This window comes from Microtus pennsylvanicus, chromosome 9, assembly GCF_037038515.1.
Source record: "Microtus pennsylvanicus isolate mMicPen1 chromosome 9, mMicPen1.hap1, whole genome shotgun sequence".
Lineage (NCBI taxonomy): Eukaryota > Metazoa > Chordata > Mammalia > Rodentia > Cricetidae > Microtus > Microtus pennsylvanicus.
The window spans coordinates 37,643,619-37,665,967 of NC_134587.1; the positions used below are offsets into that span (position 1 = coordinate 37,643,619).

The 22,349-nt window shown below is 39.6% G+C and overlaps 1 protein-coding gene across 1 annotated transcript in view; it reads left to right on the top strand.

Annotated features, from left to right (window-relative positions):
• The first annotated feature begins 1,324 nt into the window (after positions 1 to 1,324).
• The window catches only part of Nxph2 (neurexophilin 2), a 110,969-nt gene continuing 89,944 nt past the window's right edge, over positions 1,325 to 22,349 (top strand). Inside the window, exon 1 of the mRNA XM_075985309.1 lies at positions 1,325 to 1,863. Within this exon, the coding sequence (XP_075841424.1) occupies positions 1,813 to 1,863 (51 nt within the window). The 5' untranslated portion in view covers positions 1,325 to 1,812. The remainder of the gene's footprint in view (positions 1,864 to 22,349) is intronic.

Here is a 22,349-nt window from a genome sequence, read left to right on the forward strand (position 1 = left end):
TGTGTGAGGTCTCAGGTCCAGTCCTCAGCAACACATACACACACACACACATACACACACACACACACACACACACACACACACACACAGAAGGGGGGAATACAGAGAGAGACAGAGAAGTGGAATTAAACTCTAAAGCCACTGATAAGGAGAATTTTGGGGATGGGTAGCAATGGAATAATGATGTTTGTCTTAAAGAAAATTTAAAGACAGACAGAGATAACGTCCTTAGAACACAGAAATCAGGTTTGGCAAATGCTTAAGGAATACGTCTTATACTTGCCTGTGTCTCTCTCCACACAGGAGTGAAATTTTATGGAGAGATACTCCTGCCATAGCTTCAGGAACAACATGCTTCGAAACCACAGTGGAATTGTACAACACTCTGGGAAAATGTCCTTCTCATTCCCAGTCTTAGGCGATCCACTGAGAGGACTGGGCAGGTCTTTGGCCTGTGAGACCTGAAACCAAGGCTTCTTTGCCTCAAGCCTGACCGCTAGGAATTCACAAACCACCTTCCTATGTTTTGGAATCCAGGATTCTAGGAGAAGGAAACACACCTTTATTGCTTTTGTTTTTCCTCCTGTTTCAAATTGCAAGTCAAACTGCTCCTTTTGCTGTATTTTGTGTTTGAAGACTTGGCTGCAGTTGCAACTCTGCTTCCCTACCTCTACCGTTTCCTTTTGTAAGAGCTATTTGTCTCTAGATGTCAGGACGCCAATTGTTTTGGATATTGAACCTCTCTAGATTCTCTTCGGTTGTCCATTTGTTCAGTAATGGATCATTATGAATTGTACTTAGATTTCCACCCGGTGACCCTTGTGATTGTTCTCGATGTCCACTGCCTTTTAACTTCTTCACTCGATCGTAAAGGCTAAGGAGCTCTCAAAGGAGACAGGTTAACACAGAGGTTGAGGCTCAGAATTGAGATTCGCAGCCTTGCCTGGCCTCTATGATTGCCTTCCATAAGGTTCTCCAGTGGCTGGCTTTCCTCTATTCTCCCTAAACCCGGAGGCAGATGTTACACTGTCATAGCTCACAGTACTGTGGGTCTCCTAAACACCTGGTGTTTAAGCACCCTTAGCTCCTTTACCCGCCATCCTGCCTCTGGCACAGTTTGAAGTCCCCTGAGGGTTCCACAAGTACCCAACTCCAGAAATCCTTCCACCCCTACCAACAACTCTGGTGTTTGTGGCCAAACTCCCTAAGAGATGGGCAGGTGTTCTGAGACCATGACTGAGCCTTGCTTCCTATCATAAGACCTCCCCCCACCTCCACTCCCGCCGCCCTCGCGCCTTTCCCAGGACTCTGAGTAAGCTTCCCTGAGGGCTGTCACTGAGCATCCTTCTTGCATCCATCCAAGGAGAACCCATCCGCCTCCCTAGCCCAGCACTAGAGTCACTCTGCAACTGGCAGTAGGTACCGCTTACAACCCCAGTCGCTGGGCGGGGCCCGCTCCGGTCCGTGCAGAACTCTGCGCCCAGCTCCTGAGAGACAGCCGCTGGCTGTCCCGGGTCCAGTGCAGTAGCGATCATAGTCTCCCTGGTCCCCAAGCCCTTAGGTCCTCAGCCTCTCACCCCAGGGGCACAGCGCTATCTGAGAGAGAGTACCGGAACCTTGCGGCTCCGCGCGCTTTCTTGTCGCTCGAAAGAGGCACCAGGCGCACGGACCCCACCTCCCGGCCGCCCCACCTGCTGTCCTCTCCGCCCACCGACCACTGGGTCCCCGGCGTGCTCAGCTCACAACCCGAAGTGGAGATGCGCGAGAGGCTGGGGAGGGCGCGCAGCTCCTGAGATCGCGCCAGCTGGCACCATGCGCCTGCGGCCGCTGCCCCTCGTCGTAGTCCCCGGCTTGCTGCAGCTGGTGAGTGCCCTACCCCTGGACCTGCGGTGCTGTCCATGTGCGGGGATGCGTTTCGGCGGGAAATCCTCTTCTGTAAGGGACTTGGGAGCTGAGCTACTAGAAGCTCAGGTCCTGACTGGAGTTTAGATTGTCTTACTGTTGGTGGGGAAGAAAGACACTTGGAGAGAGCACCTGGAGGCGAGTTGAAACGCTTAGTGAGGGTTGCGATGTGCGATGTACTGTTTCAGTAAAGTAGGAAGAAAATATTTAGATAAGAAGCGCGAGAAAGAAAGAAGCGCCCTGCTAGTCACTCAGAGAGGACCCGGGCTGACAGACACGACCCGGGGGGTTCAAAGACCTTCCTGCAGCCCAGGGACAATCTTGGCGGCTCTGTTTAGCACAGGTGCCCGCGAACATTCCATACAAAGCAGGGGTAAATAATAGATACAAACTGATTTTCGGGGCGACTTGGATTTACTCTGTTTCTTTCTGGCCTTCGAGACGGAAATGGGTTTCTACCGGCTAGAGATGTAAAACGTAACTTTGATGCCCAACTCCGTGCAGTTGTTAGTAGCCGGATCCGCGGTGCCAGATCTCACAGCCTGAAGCACTGCGGCTGCAGAGCAAGAAGTGGGGTGTTAACAGATAGTTCAGGGTGTGCTAGGAAGAGTCGGGCTGCCATTTCTGCCTTGACTCTCCAGGTTTCCTGAAAAATAGCTTGCTCTCCTTCACATACATTATGTTTTCCTAGTTAATTGTATTTCAGGTAGACTCGAAGTAAAACCTTTAACAAGCAACTTGACCACGAATGTAGAAATTGGTTTCTGACTTGTTCTGCCTTTGCCAGATTTCTCCTGGTCTCTTGGTACCTGTCTTTGGGCAGTGTGATGACTAGCCTTTCCTTGATTCCGGCGTCTTTGGTTCCAGGACTGCTAACACCTTGGGTTGTTGAAAACAAGAGCAACACTTCCAAGTGCTTACAGAATAAAGACCATTTCTCTTTCTTTGTCTTTTTAGAGAAAATCCTAAGTAACTTATGAAAAAAAATTATAAACGGCAACATGTGGTAGAAGTAGGCACTTTGCAGTGTTGAGGGTAGAATGGACCCTAAAAAGTGACGAGGTTTCAGCAGAGACTTAATTCACCTGCACAGCATTTAATAAGAAAATTGTCCATGGCGTCATGAAGAAAGGCGGCTGGGCCGACGGTTTTTGAATGAGCCAGCACTTTCAATAGAGTCCCATAAAATGAACTAAAATGAAGTTTTTAGGTGTCCACGATGCCTGCCTATGATCTTTAGTATCACTTGCTTTAAAAAAAAAAATCAATGTGAATGCCAGTAAAAGTGATCCGACAAGAAAGCCCTTGTGCCATGTGCAGAAGAAAATGCCTGAGGAACCTGGCCGCTTTCCTGGAGTCTTAAGCACAGCCTCATGAATCTTAGCTAGTTGATTTTTACATGCAGTGACCATGGACTGAGTATGCGCTCCATAAGCACCACGTTGGTCCTCAAAGCCGAGGAAATGCTTTTAGGGATGCTGTGGGGAAAAGTTCTATCAGCCCTGATACAGGAAATGTTAGATTCCCCCTCCTCCACCAGGAACTAGGAAATAAATATGGAAGGAATTACATATACTCCTCAAGAGCCGGACTCTAATATTACAGCATGAGTTGATTGATTAGTTTTTAAGGAAGCGTATGCCAAATTCTAATCGGTTTTTGGATTGTACTGGGATTGTAATTTTTTTTCTTCTTCTTCTGGAGCACTTTATCATGGAAAGTGAGTTGGGGAGCTGCAGCCCAGTGATAAGCAGGCAGGCCTGAGCTGCCATCCTCCTGGACAATAAAGGCCTGTTTACATTCTACACATTCTTAGAGCTGTTCCCAGCCTGACACAAGCCAGGGGTGATGTGAAAGGAAAGCAGAGCAGTTGAGCGGGGATAGATGTAAATAAAAACACCCCAGCCCCACTGTATAACCCACCCAGCGGATTTCACAAAACATCGAATCATTTGCTGCTTGGATGGTTCATGGTTGTGTTATTTTCAGCTGATGTGGAACTTCTTTATTAAATCCTAAGAGGAAATAAATTAAAACGGGAACTCGATTTGAAAAGTGGTCCTTATTTTGTAGGAAGCATGAGTCGACACAAGCCATGCCCTATGTAGGATGCAAAGGTGTGTGCTACATGGCTATCAGACGCACAATTATATAGAAATAAATCATGCGAAATTTTATTAAAATATATGTAAAATTTGTTGCAGCAAGACTTGCAAATGGAATTAGACTTTAGTTTTCCATCTGCACTGTCAACCTAAAGAATAGTCTTCAAAAAATTATTTAAGGGAATATTGAGTTTCTTCCGGCACATTAACAATTAATTAAATGAAAATGCTCTACTTAATCTGAAAATAGTTATAGGAGATCAGGTTTAAATAAGTCTTCAGTGACATTATTTCTTGTGTATCTAGAATTTATTTGTACTTATTTTATGAGATTCTTTAAGGAGAAAATAAGCTAAGCTGTTATATGTTATACATAGGCAGCCTATGAATAACATGTGTATTCTCCTTACACCTTTGCGGTTACCATGACCTATACTCGGTCTTTTTAACATGCTATCAACCTAATTAAAGGGATTACTAGGCACATACACAAATTGGACACTCATTTTACAGGTATTCCTTTCTTAATATTCTTGTTCAGTACACTGTTCCTTTTCTGTCGCTTCGTGAAGACAATTAGCATATGGAATTGATCGTATAACAAAGCGAGGGTTGTTTCATGACACGACTTCACCAGATGTCAAACTCTTACAGATTTGCTAGATAACTTGCGACTCATAATAAGGCTGATTTTAATTTTCAGTAAAATGCAGGCTGCTAAAAATACTGCATTTGAATTTCAATAAATAATTAAGTCTAAGTTAAGGTAGACTCTAGCAGTGATTTTTAAAGATGCATTGTTTGGAATTGTTTTTGTGTTAATTGCATTATGACTAAGCAACTCAGAGTTGCATAAATTCGGAATACTTGAAAGATAGTGGGTAATGGTGCATTCATCCTTGCAATGGAATATCACCTCACTCACATTTATTTAGTGTATTTTTGCTCACCTTTATGAATTTATAATTTTAACAGTTATTCAGTACAGTCTTCTTACTCACCCTCTCTTTTGTATGATCCAGAAGTGATAACTCATCACTGTCTTCCATTTATCAATCACAATTTCTCCCATACCGTCTTGATCAATAAACATCAAACCAGCATTTCCCAGTGTGGGATCAATAGTCATCTGTTGTCCAGATGACAGTGCAGAAGAAAAGAATCACATCAGGCCCAAGATTTAGAGTGATCTGGGCTTTCAGACCAAGTCTCCTATAAATATCATTAGTCTGGAACCTTTAATAATGGACTCTTGTCCCCCAGTACCCTGTGGCCGGTTCTGAGATTATGCTACTGATCCAGGTTTAAGTACTTTTCACATGCAAAACTGATTCCTGCTGGGAATTTAGTATGTTGTCAAATAGAAAAGAAGGTCTTCCTTAATCTTCATTTTCTGTGTAAACTCAATTTTCTACTTTTTATTTTTTTTGTGTGATAAGTGGCCAGGTTATATTGTAACTTAAAACATGTAACACTGGCAATCACATGAATTATGAAACCCAGCTTTTGTCATGTACAATATGATGTGTTAACGTGCGTTTTATAATGCACTGTCTAACTTTTATATATTAAGTAGCTAATTAATACACTGTGAATGATCTTGTTATTTAATGGTAGCAATCAAAAATGAATATAAACGTGTCATCGACCTGTGATTTTATGGGAGCTACAAAATTGCCCCTGTTTCTATATTCTGTGAACTCCTGTACCTGAGGCGTTGCTGGGTAAGATTTGAAAAAAGAATTATAGCTGTACACCCTCGAGCTGACAGCCAGGGCTGTGTCAGCATTCCTGTAAAGAATCTCATTCCTATCTGAGCCATAAGCATTTTTGCTAGTTAGAAGCTGGCATTTAATATCTTGATTTTTGAAGTAGGTTGTTTTAACGCTGCTTTAAAAATCGTTCTGAATGATTTTGAGCACTCATCCGTGAGAGGTTACCTCCGAGCTATTGTTATGATATATTATTCAACAAACTAATTTCTGTATTGATCCGGTGACTAAATTAAGAGGCAAATCTTATAGTTTTGATTTGTACATGGTTATAATTTAAGATGTGGTATTTAAAAACTATTTTAGCTAATGTACAAGATAATGTTTTCCAAGTAGCATATTTGTTATACAGTTACATGATTTTATAATACAGTTTTTGAATAGGTGTTTGCAATTTTGTCAAACCACGAATTCCAGTCAATGTTTTCTATGACATTTACTAACATTCTCTTTAAATATTTTATTACTGAGAACATGACCAATGATGCAGATGGCAATTTTATTTTTTATCTTAAAATCCTTTTGAAGTGATTTAGAATAAGTTACAGCATAGACTTTAATATTTCAGAAAAAAATCTAACATATTATTGCTAGAGAACTTCTGTTTTACGTTATTTTAATTTGTGAACATTTTAATATGGATCCACAAAGAACTGTCTGGTTTATTGAACTCTATGATGAGCATTAGTAGGAAATTCTGTTTCAGAGTAAACATACAGTCCGAAATGAATGGTTTCCTTATTTTACCCTAAATGCTAGGGGGAAAATGTTTTTCTTCATCACTTAATTCAAGAAGTTGCATTCATCTTTAAGATGGCCATACTTGTCATTTTTCCTTTTTCAGACCTATAGATGAGTGTGGTAAGGGAATGGGGCATTCTATGAAGTCAATCCACAATGATGGCCAAGCATCATATTTGTACTTTTTCCCCACATTCAGATCTTCCAACAAGTCATCATATATTATTATACCAACGAAGACTAGGAAACATACGATACGTTAATCGTTTCATTCTTGTTCTACAAAGACGAATGAACACCATGTCGAAGATTTGAATTCTCCAAATCAATTAAAAGTTCAACAAATATTACTATCTATTGTGTCCCAGATAATGTTCGAGGAAACAGAACGGTTCCAGATATGAGTGTGTGTGGGCTTGGCCTGTTCATCGTACAGTCTTAGACACTCGTCTGTAAAAATGGAATTATCATGAAAAAAGAAATAAAAAGCTATTTCTAACACTTACTCCTAAGAACATGTTATGACAGTGGTTCACATTTTTCTTTTCATGAATCTCATTTTTTGTTTTTATACCATTTACACAACTTCTTAGACACAAACATTGACTTAAACAAAAGCTTGACATGGGATTTCATAGTATCACAAATGAGACAGGAGTATACATGAGAACAGGTTGGGGGCTGATGACGCTTATCACTGCTTACGGAAAAGGAAAATTTAGTCTAAGATAAAGAAATTAGCAGTCATTAAGCATATAATTAGCTAGATCAAATGAATTTCAATTCAAACAGTATTTTCAGATGTTAGGCCATCTTTAAAATTGTAAACTATTAGCATCTATTCTTTTCTTTCATTTAAATAAAAAATAAATGGATGTTCAGTGTGTGTGTGTGTGTGTGTGTGTTTAAGAATCCTCCTGCTCGTTTTGTTTCGGGTTAAAGGTGAAAGCGATTTGCATAGTTTACATGTTCAATAAGTGAAGGGGTGGGGTGAAAAGAACCACTTAGCATTTTGTAGTGACAGTAACATGTATTAATAAATCTTTGCAATTCAGTAATCCAAGCCAGGAGTTGATCTGGAGCACTTTGAAGAGAATGGCTGTTCCAATGGAACTGGAAGCAGAATTCAAAGGCATGCTGTTCTGAGATGATGACGCAGCAGTTTTAACCTCCCTTTCTACCCCACCGATCGGCATCCACCCCCATTTGCTGTCATTTAAATTTAGATTTTACTGCCAATTCTTAGTGAACTTGTCTAAAGCCAAACACATTTCTTTTAAACCACCATTTTGATACGTGTAACTAACGTGTCGTAGTATAATGGATTACACAGTTTAAGGAGAAAAAAAATAAACTCTTTCATGTACTTGACTTCATGAACGTCTTCACCGCAACCCTGAAAAATAAGCAGAGCAGTGGACGCTGCCTTCACTTTATGGGTAAAGAAACAACAGCCCAAATGTTCCACAGAAACAAATTGCAACGATGGACTTGCCCACCAACTTCATTCCACTCTTGGTTTGTGGCAGGATCCATTTGTAGCCAATTGTGGGATTCATGATGAGTGCCTTTTTTTTTTTTTTGTTTTGTTTTGTTTTTCGAGACAAGGTTTCTCTGTAGCTTTGGAGCCTCTCCTGGAACTAGCTCTTGTAGACCAGGCTGGCCTCAAACTAACAAGAGATCTGCCTGTCTCTGCCTCTGGAGTGCTGGGATTAAAGGCATGCATTACCACCACCCGACATGAATGCCATCTTTATAAGACACTTGGAATTGAAACTCAGGGAAATGAAATTGAGGGACATTTCCCCGAAGGAACTGTTCTGCATAGAAAGTGCATTAATGTGACCCTGACTCTTATGTTTGACAATAGATTAAGCAAGTCTTGCCATAATCTCAAACAAGTTAAACAACATGAACAGTGTTAGAGCATGTTTCTGAACCTGGAGTTGTTTTTTGAGTTCAGCTTTACCAAGTCTGTTTTCCAATGGTTTCCTGCTAATAGACAGCTTTCGTGTTCGGTTTACAGCTGAGTAATATGCTTCCTGTTAGGATTATCAGAGGATTTCAGAGTTCGGATCTCTTCTGTGTTACTTCAGGTGGGGACAGATTGATAGCAGAGAGGGAATCATAGGTTCAAAGTCTGCTTAAGTCTGGTATTCTAATGAACCAGGGGAATATGAGAAGAAGCTGCTGGGCATGAGAGCGGACAAGGGAATACCCACACTTGTGTGGAATGTTAAATTTTGTTTTGCTTTTAGCACACTGCTATCGCTTTCTTTCCCTTCCTCATTATTTACGATATCACATTTTACTACAGAAGTAACACGCTTTAGCAGATATTGTCGGTGCTCTGGGGATACACTTTGCAAAAGTGCAGTTTGAATCCCACGTGGCATTTTCTTCCTTTACAATTCTCTGGACCAGTGACTGGCAGATAAAATACTATGGAGACCCCAACTCCTTTGTAAAGCTTTGAGGTATAAAAGATAACCAGGGTGTCTTTGCAGCAGCCCGTCAAAGCTGTGTTCTGTAGGGCTTTGTCTGAGACCATGCTTCAGTGGCCTTCTCCCATTCTCACACTCCCAAGGAAGCGATCCCTGGATTATTCCCTTACACTCAAGTGCTTAACTCGGCAGCATCTGCATCTGGGGACTCCAACCTAAGGTTCTTGTTTCAGTTTTTCTTCAATATTCAGAAAACTTAAAGTATCTGCTAATCTTGTCCTTGCTTTGAGCAATTATTAATAGTGTAATGACATTTTCCCAGATATTACAGATATGCACTTTTTTTAAATCATGATATGATTTTGAACATCATAATTTCCAACATGCCAGTATAATGCAGTGACAAATGTGGATGTCTTCCATATTGCATAGAGCCATTTCTGTTTTGAGAGTCATAGTGTTCACAGCACTGATTGTACCAAAATATATTTCAGCAACCTGTGGTTAATACTTAGAATTTTTAAATCTAGAAAATATTTGTAACTAAACCTATAAAAAAATTCTTAAAAGTGAAGGTGATGGCTTAATACTGAGAATTTGTAGCTTGAATTTGCTTAAATACGGTTTTCCTTCTGAATAATTTTAACAGTATGAAATACTACTCACAATACATACAAATGTCTATAATTGATATTTTTGTAAACATACCAGTCTATCGTATCTCATTGCTTTAAAATGCTATTTTAGGATTTTTTTTATTACATTTATTTGTGTGTATGTGGGGTGGAGGGGTTGGTTACATGCCACAGCGCACATGTGATCAGAGCATGCCTTTCAGCAGGTAGTTCTTCCATCATGTCTGCCTTAATAATCAATCAGAGCTTGTCAAGCTTAGCAGCAAGTACCTTTACCTTCTGAGCACTTTACCAGCACTTAAATGTGCTGCGGTTTCTTAGGAATGAAAAGGATCTTTTTTATTTAAAAGACATTCCTTTTTCTCTATGCTCTGCATGGTCTTTTAAAATAACATATTTTCAGCTGACTTTTTATAGTCTTTAACCTTTGCAATTTCTTGTTAATATTGCAGTGGTATAATTTTGATGTATTATTCTTGGATGTTGTACAATATAGAGCATTATGAATATTATTTTAGGCATACCTTAAAATTATATTCACTGAAATTAAAAGAATATAATTATTTTTCTATATTTAAGCTTTTATCTGTTGCATTTACGCTATTTTTAATAATTTATGTTTGTTTTTACAGGATTTTCTTTTTCAACAGGTCATATTATTTTCAAATAATCTTTTATTTGGTTGTTTCTATTGAACATTAAGTCTTATTAAAATTTGTTTGCTTGTGACAGTAGGTAACCCTTTAAAATATTGTTGAAGGTGAAAGTAGGCATTGTTCCCAAGGTTCCAAACTTAATGAATATTTTAGTAAATGCAAAATTTGTTTTTTGTTTATGAGAATCTATCAAGTTAACCATATATTTTCATAAATTTTAGGTGCCTGTTGAAGATTTTATATGATCACATAATTTTTAAATGTGAATCGAACATTTGAAAAAAATTTATAATAGGCTTCCAAACATTACTCCTTTTTGAGAAAGCTCGGATTTCCTATACTTGCATAAGCGGTATTAACAAATTATTATTTATCTGAAGAAAAATATTATTTCTATTTTTGTATGTAAAAGGTAGCAAGAGTGATGCAGGCTAGAGTCTGCTCCAGGGTGGTTCCAAGGTTATAGTTTGAGAGACAAGGTCTGTCTACCACTCCACTCACCAGTTACTTGGGGAGAAGTTACAATAGTGATTATTTCCCCTTAGAAGTCTGTCGCTTTATTTATTTATTTATTTATTTATTTATTTATTTATTTATTTATTTAGGATTTCTGCCTCCCCCCCTCATCCGCCTCCCATTTCCCTCCCCCTCCCCCGATCAAGTCACCCTCCCTCATCTGCTCGCAGAGCAATCAGGGTTCCCTGACCTGTGGGAAGCCCAAGGACCGCCCACCTTTATCCAGGTCTCCAAAGGTGAGCATCCAAACTGCCTAGGCTCCCCCAAAGCCAGTAAGTGCAGTAGGATCAAAAACCCACTGTGATTGTTCCTGAGTTCTCAGTATTCCTCATTGTCCTCTATGTTCAGCGAGTCCGGATTTATCCCATGCTTTTTCAGACCCAGGCTGCGAGGGGTGCACCCACACACTGAGACAATGGGGATGTTCTATCGAGAAGTCTGTCGCTTTAACTCAGTTTAGCTTTAAGCCCTTTGTGTGCAGAGAGGAGACCTTTAACTTTACATTTCTTCTCTGGCTTCTTATTCAGGTTTATTTTCAACTGTAACTGAAACCTTTCTATTGATTTTCAAAGAATATTGTGTACTCTATAACTCTTGAGGTTTATTTAGCATAATTACACATATTGTTACTTGGACTTTCAAAGTTATATCCCGTCATTTTGAATTTGTATACTGTATTTTCACATTTATTTTACATGTTTTCAAACAGTGGTGATTAAGGACTGCCTTCATTTTTTCCCCAAGGATGTGCTCTAAATAGGAGGCTTTTATAGCAAATTCTATACAACTGTCAAGGAGCCCAGGCTGAGTGAAATTCTGGGCAAGCGATTGGTGTAGGAGGTCCTTCTACATTTGTGTTGATTTCATTGGTTGAATAAAGAATCTGCTTTGGAAAAAAAAAAAAAAGAATCTGCTTTGGCCTTTTGATAGGGCAGAAATTTAGGTAGGTGGGACAAGAGAACTGAATGCTGGGAGAAAGAAGGCAGGCAGAGAGCTGCCATGAAGCCAGCCGCCAGGTCAGACATGCTGAATCTTTCCCAGTAAGCCATGACCCCGTGGTGACATACAGATTATTAGAAATGGGTTGAATCAAGATGTGAGAGTTAGCCAATAAGAGGCTAGAACTAATGGGCAAGGCAGTAATTTAATTAACACAGATCTCCGTGTGATTACTCCGGGGGTTAAGCTAGCCGGATGGCGGGATGCAGCCCAATGGACCTCCTTACTACAGGAATGTGTATTCAGAAGCACTTTCGGCTCACAGTGCCCAGGCAGTGGCTGGCACATCTCTGGTCCAGTTTCACCCAGGGTTGTGTACCCAGTTTTCTGCCTCTTGCTCTCTTTCACAATTGTTTGGTTATAGTTTGTTTTGCTCAACTGACATTTTCTATCATTCTGTTTAACTCTTTATTTATTTGCTTGATTTCTTTTTCTTTCCTTTTGAGGTAGTATCTTCCTGTGTAGCCCAACCTGGCTTTGTCTTGGGACTCCCCTACAGAATGCTGGAATGGGCAAGCAGCATCATGTCTGTCTTACCTCATTCGTCTTTCTGTCTTCCAAAGCCTCCAAATTTTCTGACTCTTAGGCATTGTGTCCTCTTTTTAACACCCTTAGGTTTTCAGTCCTAGATCATCTCTTTAGCATTGGGAGAGTGCTTTTAGGAAAATGCTCCTTTCCTGTTGCAATAGGAGTTTCCAAAAGCAACTTTAGGGAAAATGAAGTTTATTTTGAGTTATAGTTTCTGAGATAAACAGTCCCTCCTCATGGGGAAGGCATGACAGCAGACAGGGATGCCATGGTGGCATGAGAAAGAGGCTATCAGGTCGCATCTCATTCATACTCATGAAGGAGCAAGTCACAAATGCATGGTACTGTCCAGGCCTCTTTTTGCATTTACACAGTCTGTGCTTCTAGCTGGGGAATGGTCTAATGGTTGGATCGTCTCATCTTCATTAGAATAGGAAAGCTGATTTCCCGCAGACATGCCCAAAGTAGAATAATCCAGGTAATTCTAGATTTTATCAAGTTGACAACTAATATTCACCATCCAACTATACCTTTGGCAACTTAACATTGACACATATTACATTTTAAATAATGTTCTTTTGATAATAAAGTTGTTTATTATAATATATTCAGATCATGGTTTTTCCTCCCCTATTCAATTTCTTCCCAGTTCCTTTCTACCTACCTACCCTTCCAACTCCACACCTTCTTTCTCTCTCTCTCTCTCTCTGAAGAAAACAAACAGGTAAATAAAAAAGACAAATAAACAAGTATAAAACAAAATAAATACTAGTAAACAAAAGGAAGACAGAACACAAGAAATATATACATAAACACATACAACACATACAAACAAAAACCATAGAAGGTTAAAATCAGAAACCGTAATACATAAGGCAGAGAAAAGGTTTTAAAAATGCCCAAATAAAGCTATATGAGACAAAAATCTCCAAATGATACTTCCTTGGGCAAACTTGTTTTCAATTTGCAAGTGATTTTTGACTAGTGATAGCTTCTTAATTAGGAAGGTGAGCTTGTGTACACTTCTTCATCTCAGTGACAGTACTCTGGTTTGGATCTGTGCAGGACATAGATATGCTGCGACAGTTTCTGTGAGTTCATATGTGTCTCAGTCCTGTTGTGTCTGGAAGGCATTGTTTCCTTAATGCCATCCATCCCTTCTGTTTCTTACAATATAGTTCCTCTTCTGAATGGTTACATGAGTCCTGAGGAGAGAAATTTGATGAACACATACCATATAAGACTGAATGTTATGAGGTTTCTCACACTCTGCACATTATCTTTTTGTGGGTGTTCCCATCTACTTCAGGGAAAATATCTTTAATGACGACATTGATTTACGGGTATATCAGAATATCATTAGGACCCATTTTATTGCTATCTCCTTTAGCAGAACAACAGAATTTGGTTTTCCCTTAGGCATTTCCTGTATCAGGTTCTTGGCCCCAGAGCAGTGGTAGGCATGGGTTCCATCTTATGGAATGAGCCTTAAACTCAATACTCCCACAATGTTTGTGTCTGTGTCCCTATTGCACCAGCATATCATGCAGGCAGGTCACCATTATAGACCAAAGGTTTAGTAGCAGGGTTGGAAAGACATCATTTTGAAGCCATTGTCTTCCACTCATTGTCTTCATATTCTCACAACGTTACCATTGAAAATGCATTCAGTGTAGCTTTAAAGGTTCTAATAACAGTATGTTAAAAAGTTAAAACATCAAAGTCTTTTAACTGTGTGTTACTATTAAATAAAACCAAGTTACATACTTCTATATATGCTTCCAATGTGTAATGCACAAAGCACATATTTTTACTCAAAAAAGAAGAGGCAGGATACTGTATGTAATGATCAAGCCAAAGCAGAACCAGAGCCCAGCAAAAGAAAACGCTAAGTCCTATAGTTCTGTGTTCAACATCTGGGGCATATGGTGAAACCCAAGGACCTGGGTAGCCAACCCTACTCCTCTCACTTTGCCACCCACAGCATAGATTGTTTCTCTTGGATGAACTACACTCAATATTTACTATTTTCTTTGCATCTCCAATATTCTAGAGACTCCATTAAGATTTTAGCTTCACATAAACACTGTATTAGTCACTGTTCTATTGGGTGAAGAGATACTATGACAATGACAACTCTTATAAAAGAAAATATTTAATGGTCACTCACTGTGAATAGATCTTCTCTCTTTGATCAGTATAATATACCTACAGGTATGACCCAAGCTGAAAGTAAATACTAGCAATCCTAGAGAGGGAAGAAAAGTAAATATATTTATTCAACTTTCCGCATGGTAACTGTGCATTTTGTAGTCATTTTTGAACTTATTTCTCCTTATCTCCTGTCATATCCATTCAAACTCAGAGTCTTCTGAAATTTCTTTCCAAATTCCTTCACAAACTGTTTGTTCTATGCCTATGGCATTTTGTCACTGCTGCCACATCTTAGGTGTACCTTACTCTGTTGACAGAGGCTACTCATTTGTTTCCTGGCTTCCCAGACCCAAAATAATTAGACAGAAATTATATTAATTGCAATACTGTTTGGCCAATGACGCTAGCGTATGGTAACTGTGCATTTTGTAGTCATTTTTGAACTTATTTCTCCTTATCCCCTGTCATATCCATTCAAACTCAGCTTAGCATCCTGCACCATGAAATTTCTCTCTGTACTTAGATCATTCACAGCAAATAAATTCAGAGAAAGCACAATAATATAATCCTTACTCTCAGTGTATATTCCATCTTTTCATGACTTATTTTTCTTTACTCCTTTGCTTTATGATTGTCTTGCTGTCTTTTTAATAACTTTGTCTTATTTTTTTACAAAAAAACCATTTACTTCTTTTTATAACTGTCTATATTCTTATTCCTCTCTCCCTCAAACCTATGTACATTTATCCAACACTGTGACCCATTTAGGCGTCTTTTTTGGTTTCTTGTCTGAATCTGTCTTTATTGCATATCTGTAATAATTTTCTGACCAGGAGCACTTGTAAAATGCTAATCAGCATGGCCAGAACTAAGGCTGCTTTGCCTTTTGCCTCTGCCCAGTCCAACAATGGCAGAGGTTTGTTCTGCACCAGCTCTCTGGGCCATACTCCAAGCCCCATTTCCAGGCACACAGAAGGTCTATGTCTCCATTAAGCAATTCATAACATTCTACTCACAGACCCCATTTAAATGATTGAGCACCTGAAAGCGTCAAAGCGTCAGAGCTGTTTGTGCAACTAACACCAACTAGGAAGCCGCCATTTTGAAACCTTGTTTTTTTTCTGCTAATGCTGAATCATGAAGACCTTTTTTAAAAGAGCCATGGTTCTCTTGTTCGCTGCCAGAAAAAAAAAAAAACAAAAACAAAAAACAAAAACAAACAAAAAAACTATATGAAAAAGTAGAGCTACTAAGAAGTCATGCTTTGCTCCCATTTTTATGGGTCTTGAAGTGCTCTTTTTTATTTTATTTTTTTACCTTTTAGCTTTTTTTTTGTTAGATCTTATGTGAATCTATGCCCCAGAGAAAGAAATTACTTTTAAAGCACAGCATTACTCCAACATGAATATCCCGCTTTCATGAAATTATCTGCATTAATTTTCTTTTGACTTACTATGACATTTCACAGATTAAGAATGAGATTATGATATTCTTATTTATTTATTTATTTATTTATTTATTTAATACAGTCAGTCTAAATTTTTCTCGTGGCTATTCTAGATCTGTATTTCCTCCAGGACTCACTGCATAGGTAACTTTAGCTAGGCCTATATACTTAGTGCTGTATGAATGCTTCAGAGTGGAGGAATGAAAATATTTGGTTTCAGACTGGATGAATTTCCTTAGCACATGGGTCAAGCTAATGAATCTCACATTTTCTCCTTATAAAAATTAATAGGTAGCTATTTTAAATAGTTGCAATAATTCTATATAAAAGCATAACATACCTGACACAGTATTAACATAACAAATGTAAGTTTTCCTTTCCACATGTTCTAGCTAAATTCTTTTTCTGAAAGCAATAAAAAAATTGATCCTAACCAATGCATACACAGAGGAAAATTAATGAAAAGGGATGGCTCACAGGAAATAAATGGGAATGAGGCATTTTTGAGAACAGAATACCAGGCAGAAAGATATTAGTTAGAAGTTAAATAAATTATAAATAAAGAATCATCAATTTATCTCTTCTTCTTTTCATTAATGATTCACATCTAGGTTGAGAGTGCATTTTTGGGTTAAGCTGTCTGTTCCGTCTGAGAGTGGTAGGGGTCGCTGATGAGCAGTTCAAAAAAATCCAAGAGAGTCAGCACTGTGTAGTCCAATTAGACAACTTGCAATTTTCACTCCAACTGAAAAGTACTGTTACAAATAACTGCAAAGGGGACGGATTCCAGCCTTCCATATATGTCACCATGACCTCCTACTCAGAAGTTGACATGTACAACAGAGATCACCAAAAACTTTAGTTGGTTTTCAGAGAAAAAGAAATACCAGCCAAGCAGTGATGGTGCATGCCTTTAATCCCAGCACTCGGGAGGCAGAGGCAGGCAGATGTCTGTGAGTTAGAGGCCAGCCTGGTCAACAGGAGCTAGCTCCAGGACAGGCTCTAAAGCTACAAAGAAACCCTGTCTGGAAAACCCCCCAAAATATATATATATATATATATATATATATATATATATATATATATATATATAAACACCAAATCTCCCCCCCCCACACACACACACAAATGGAAAGGAAGGGAGCAAGGAGGAAAAAGTAGAAGAACTTACGCTGGAGAAAACCAATAAATCAAGGACTAACCACATTCTATAAAATCTCAAGTGTAGCTCTTAGAGAGTCACAAGATATTTCTATTATGAATACAATATCATGGCTATGAAGAAATATTAGATGGAGAACAAAAAATAGTTTTTAGAAATATGTTTCTACTACATAAGAATTCACAGAAAAGACTACTAAGAATAGGGATAAAGGGTATGACAGCTGAAGTGTTAGAAAATTCCCATGACCTGGAGTAAAATATTAAAAAAGTAGAGGAGCTAATTGACACTGAAGCTAAAGCTAAAAAACCCAATGAAGATCTTCCACAAAGATGACAGTGGTGATGAAGGAAAGAAATAATCACAGTAAAAGCATTGAACAAACTGCCTTAGAAAACAAAACCAAAAATGAACAGACATACAAACAAAAAGCATGAGACTCCAACCTCTCCATCCAGCCATATCCTGCACACACTGTGCTAGAGTCTAGTCAAGTGAATCTTAGGTTTCATTTCTGTGCACCCTCCTCAAGACCCTAGATCTGGCCCATGCTTCACCCCACATGGTCACCAACCACCATATTCCAGCCAGGCCATGCATGCCCCATTCTTCTTGAACAAACAGAAATCTATGTACCATATTCTAGCCTCTCTGCATGACCAGAACCTGTGTATGTTATGCTAGAGTCTAAATAATGTAAGTTCCCCTGATTCTTCCATGCAGCCTCCCACACCAAACCTAGATGTCTTTCAATGGAAGAATGGATAAAGAAATTATGGTACATAAACAGTGGAGTATTGTTCAGATGTTAAAAACAACGGCATCATGAAATTTGCAGGCAAATGGAGTGAATTAGAAAAAAATCATCCTGAGTGTGGTAACCCAAATCCAGAAAGACAAAAATAGTATATATTCACCTGTAAGTGATTTTAGCTGTAATGTAATGGATAACCATGCTGCACTCAACAGATTCAAAGAAGCTAAATAACAGGAAGGGTTTAGGAGCAAGGGATGCTTGGATCTCCCTGGGAAGGGAAAATAGATTTTGGGAGTGGACTGGGGGTAGGTGGCGATGAGAACATGAGGGATCAGGTGGGGATAGGGTGGTGGGGGAGAGTAATGAAAGAGATGACTGAAAGGAGGCATTTCAGAGGGAGTTAGAAACTTAGTGCCGTGGAAACTTCCAAGACTCTACAAGGGTGACCCATGCAATGACTGGTAGTAGGATATAGCCTGAAATGATCACCTGCTATAGCCAGGCAAGACTTCCAGTGGAGGGAATAGGACAATAATTCAGTCACACAACCATCAGCTTACAATTTGTCCTGCCTATAGGATGTGCTGGGGTAAAGGTGGTACAGAAATCGGGGGAGTGGCCTATCATGGTAGTTTGCATCCAAAGAGAATGGCATTATTAGGAGCTGTGATGTTGCTGAAGGAAGTGTGTCACTGTGAAGCTGGCTTTGAGGTTTCTTTTGTTCAAGCTTCCCTCAATTGTACACTGAGAGGGTCCACTCTGCTCTGTGTTGCCCTGTGGTCAAGATGTAGCCAGCACAAGATGATGCCGTGCTCCCCATCATGATGATAATCGACTGATAATATGAAATTTTAAGTCACCACCTCAATTAAATGTTTTCCTTTATAAGAGTTGTTGTGGTCATGGCATCTCTATAAAGCAATAGAAACCCTATGATATGAAGTTCATATCGGGGTCTGGGGTATTGCTGTGATAGGCCTGACTATTCTTCTGTTTGGAGGAATTGGGACTTTGGTATTTTGGGTTAGGAAGGCAGTGGAATGCTTTAAGCACTGCTTAATGGGCCACACACTAGTAAAACCATGGAAGATAATGCTGCTGATAATGACTTGAACTGTCTGGGAATGGATCAAGAGGTTTCAGAGGAGAAGAGCTTTAGTGTGTTGCCTAGAAATCATTCTTGTGAAGAATGTGACTGCTTTTGCCCTTGTTCGAAGGCTGAAGTGAAGAGTTTTAGATGAATTCTGTTGGCAGAAGAAAGCTCAAAACAACCTAGTATAGACTGTTATGATAACTTTAATGAAGACTTATAATGAAAAGGAACAAATTAAGCAGGGTAAATTACAAAATGTAAAATTTACGGAGAAAAAGGACACCAGGAAGTGAAATGGAACTAAGTCCTGTGTTCAAGTCGATAAACAGGTTAAGACGTAGAATAAAGGAAGCTGTAACTTCAGGGCAAGGTCTACCCAATTATATTTCCAACATGTGAAAGAGAATTAAAGGTAAACTTAGAGCTGGGTATCATGATGCTCACCTTTAACACCAGCAATGGGAAGACAGAGACTGGCAGATCTCTGAGACCTGCCCTGTCTATTGAGCAAGTTGTAGAACAGCCAAGTTTAGGTGGTGAAGTACAAAAGGCTGGTGAAGATGTAATTGAAGGAGGATGCCATATTCTAGTCCCAGCAAACAGCAAAACGCAGCAGCCTCAAGCACATGGTTCTGGCTTAAGAGTTAGAATAGAATAAACAGGTTATGGAATCTGCCTCCCTGTCTAGGGAATGCTACTGAGGCAAGCCATGTGTCGGGGATGTCCCTTAATGGAGGCCTAGAGAGGCCATAGCATGAAGCTGTGAAGTTGGTGCCTGGATTGCCTTGGAGACCCCAAGATGTTGAAGATGCCAGAATCATGGGATACCTGCCAAGGGAAGCTTCTAGTAGACAGTGGAACCAGCCCAAGAAAAAGAAGTATATTGTAATCATCAAAAATGGAAGGAGGGGAAGCATTTGAGGAGCTGGAACAAACTGGCGGCAAATGTGGAGGCTTCAGTGAAACCGGAGGCAGAGAGAGGGCAGAAAGCGACAGGAACAGGAACAGGGAACCTGTTTAGGTGCTGAGGAGTTCCATCTGGACGGGTGAGTGTGTGCTATCCAGGGGCAAATTGTCCCGGAAGAGAGCACAAACCCCCCTTCCCCAGCTCCTGCTGCAGGGCTGCCTTTCTTACACACAACCCCCTCCCCCAAGCCTGCATTGTCTGCAAGGTCCTTTGCTCAGGATGGGAAGGCGCCAATGCAAGAATTCCTCCAACAACCTGAAAGGCAACATGACATCACCAGAATCCAGGGATCCCGAAATAAGAATTGTACACCCTACTCCAGAAGAATTAGAAGAAATCGACTCAAAAGTGAATTATATGAAAATAATAGAGGACCTTAAACAGGAGGTCAAAACTGGAAGGAGTTGGAGATCTGAAGAGTGCTTCCATAGCAGATATGGAGATGCAGATTTTGGATTCTGCCCAGCTGGCTTTTGGTCTTGCTTTGGTCTAAGACTTCCTCACTGTGCCCCCTTCCATATGCTTTGGAATGGTAATGTTATCCTGTATCATTATATGACAGAAGCATGTGATCTGCTTTTCATTTTAATTTTATGAGGGATTAGAGTTAAGAGATTGCATGAATCTCAGAAGAGATTTGTAAGCTTACACTTTTAAATAAGTTTTAGACAGTTTTATGAGAATATGGAGACTTTTGAAGTTGAACTGAATGTCTTTTGCATTATGATATGTCTACAAGACTTCAGGAGCCAGAGAGTGGAATATGGTGGTTTGAAAGAAATTGATCCCCAAAAAGGAGTGGCACTGTTGGCAAGTGTGGCCTTATTGTTTTAGGTGTGGTCTTGTTGGAAGAAGTGTGTCAAGTCATGCCCAGTGAGACAGATCATTTCCTGTTGTCTGCACATCAATATATAGCCATGCCTTCTCCAGCACCATGCTCCCATTCAGAATGATAATGGACTAAACCTCTGGAACTGTAGGCTGACAACTCAGTTAATGTTTTTCTTTAGAAGAGTTGACATGGTCATGGGTCTCTTTAGAGCAATAGAAACTCTAACTGAGACAAGGACCATCATGGGAGTGGCATCCCTAAGGTGCAATAGTAGCATAAGTAGTAGCTCTCTATTTGGACTCAAAATCTGCTCAACTGGAAAGAAATCATGGCTAGTAATATAATCCTAGTTAACTACTTAACTCCTGCAGCATAGTAAACTCATAGATCTTGAAGAAACCAACAATAGCCCCTTTACATAAAAAAAAGACAATTCTTAACTACATTCTAAATATTTATCCTTATATTGTCCTTATAATATTGTCCTTACAAGTCAGAATAGGTCTCCCAGCTCCCCAAAACACTTTAGCTTTCAGCAGATGGAGACAATTATAGAAAACAACAAACAGAATGAACTGTCACAGCTCCACCTGATACAACTGTAACACAACTTCTGTACTTTCATTCAGGGATTGAGTGGAATAGGGAGTGAAAATATTTAAGAGTGAGAGAAAGAGGAAATTTTCCGTGAGAGAGTTTGTCATCTAGGAGTGTCAAGAAGCTATATCCATGAAACCTCATCAACATGGTTGCCTAAACAAAACCTGAACAAGCACAATAAGAGACATGTTAACATGATATGGGTAAATTGTCTGGGACCTTAACGCTAGACAATGAACTGGAGAAATGTTTTCTCTGGAGAAGAGCTCCCAAACGGGTTATACAATCCTAAGTAGTCAGCCGTAAAATCATGTACATATAAGAAACATTGTATGTACTGAATAGATTTTATTTATGTATTTAGGCATATACTTTGGGATACACACACATACACAACACACATACACTGTGCAACAGCAGTTAAAGTAGAGCCCAGGGGTGATGTGGGATTCCCTTGTAGGTTGTGAATACCATTGGTTAATGAATAAATATGCTTTGGCCTACAGAAGGGTAGAATTAGGTAAGGCAGGGATTCCAAGCAGATAGAGGAGGAAAGAAGGTGGAGTCAGGGAGATGCCAAGTAGCCACAGCTGGAGACAGACACCTGGGAACCTTGCTGGTAAACCATGTGCCTTGTGGTAAATAAGAAATGGGTTATTTAAGATGTAAGGCTAGCTAGAAATACACTTAAGCTATTGCTCAAGCAATATATTAATTAATACAGTTTCTATGTGATTATTTTGGGTCTGGGCGACCAGGAACAAACAAGCAGCCTCTGCCTACACAGGAGCAGACATGCAAGGAATGGTTGGAGGGAGAAAAAGGGAGAGGGAGACCAATGGAATTGCATTTTACTTTTAGAAAATAAAAAGTAATTAAAAGACAAGCAAAGCATAAGACCTCATTATAGCACTTGAAGGCTAAAATAGAAAATTTTCAGAACTTTCAAAGAAATACAATAGAGCAGCAGTGACACGGTACATCTAATTAATCATACTGAATGTTAGACGTCCCAAGGTTTTCAGTAGAGAGAGAAATT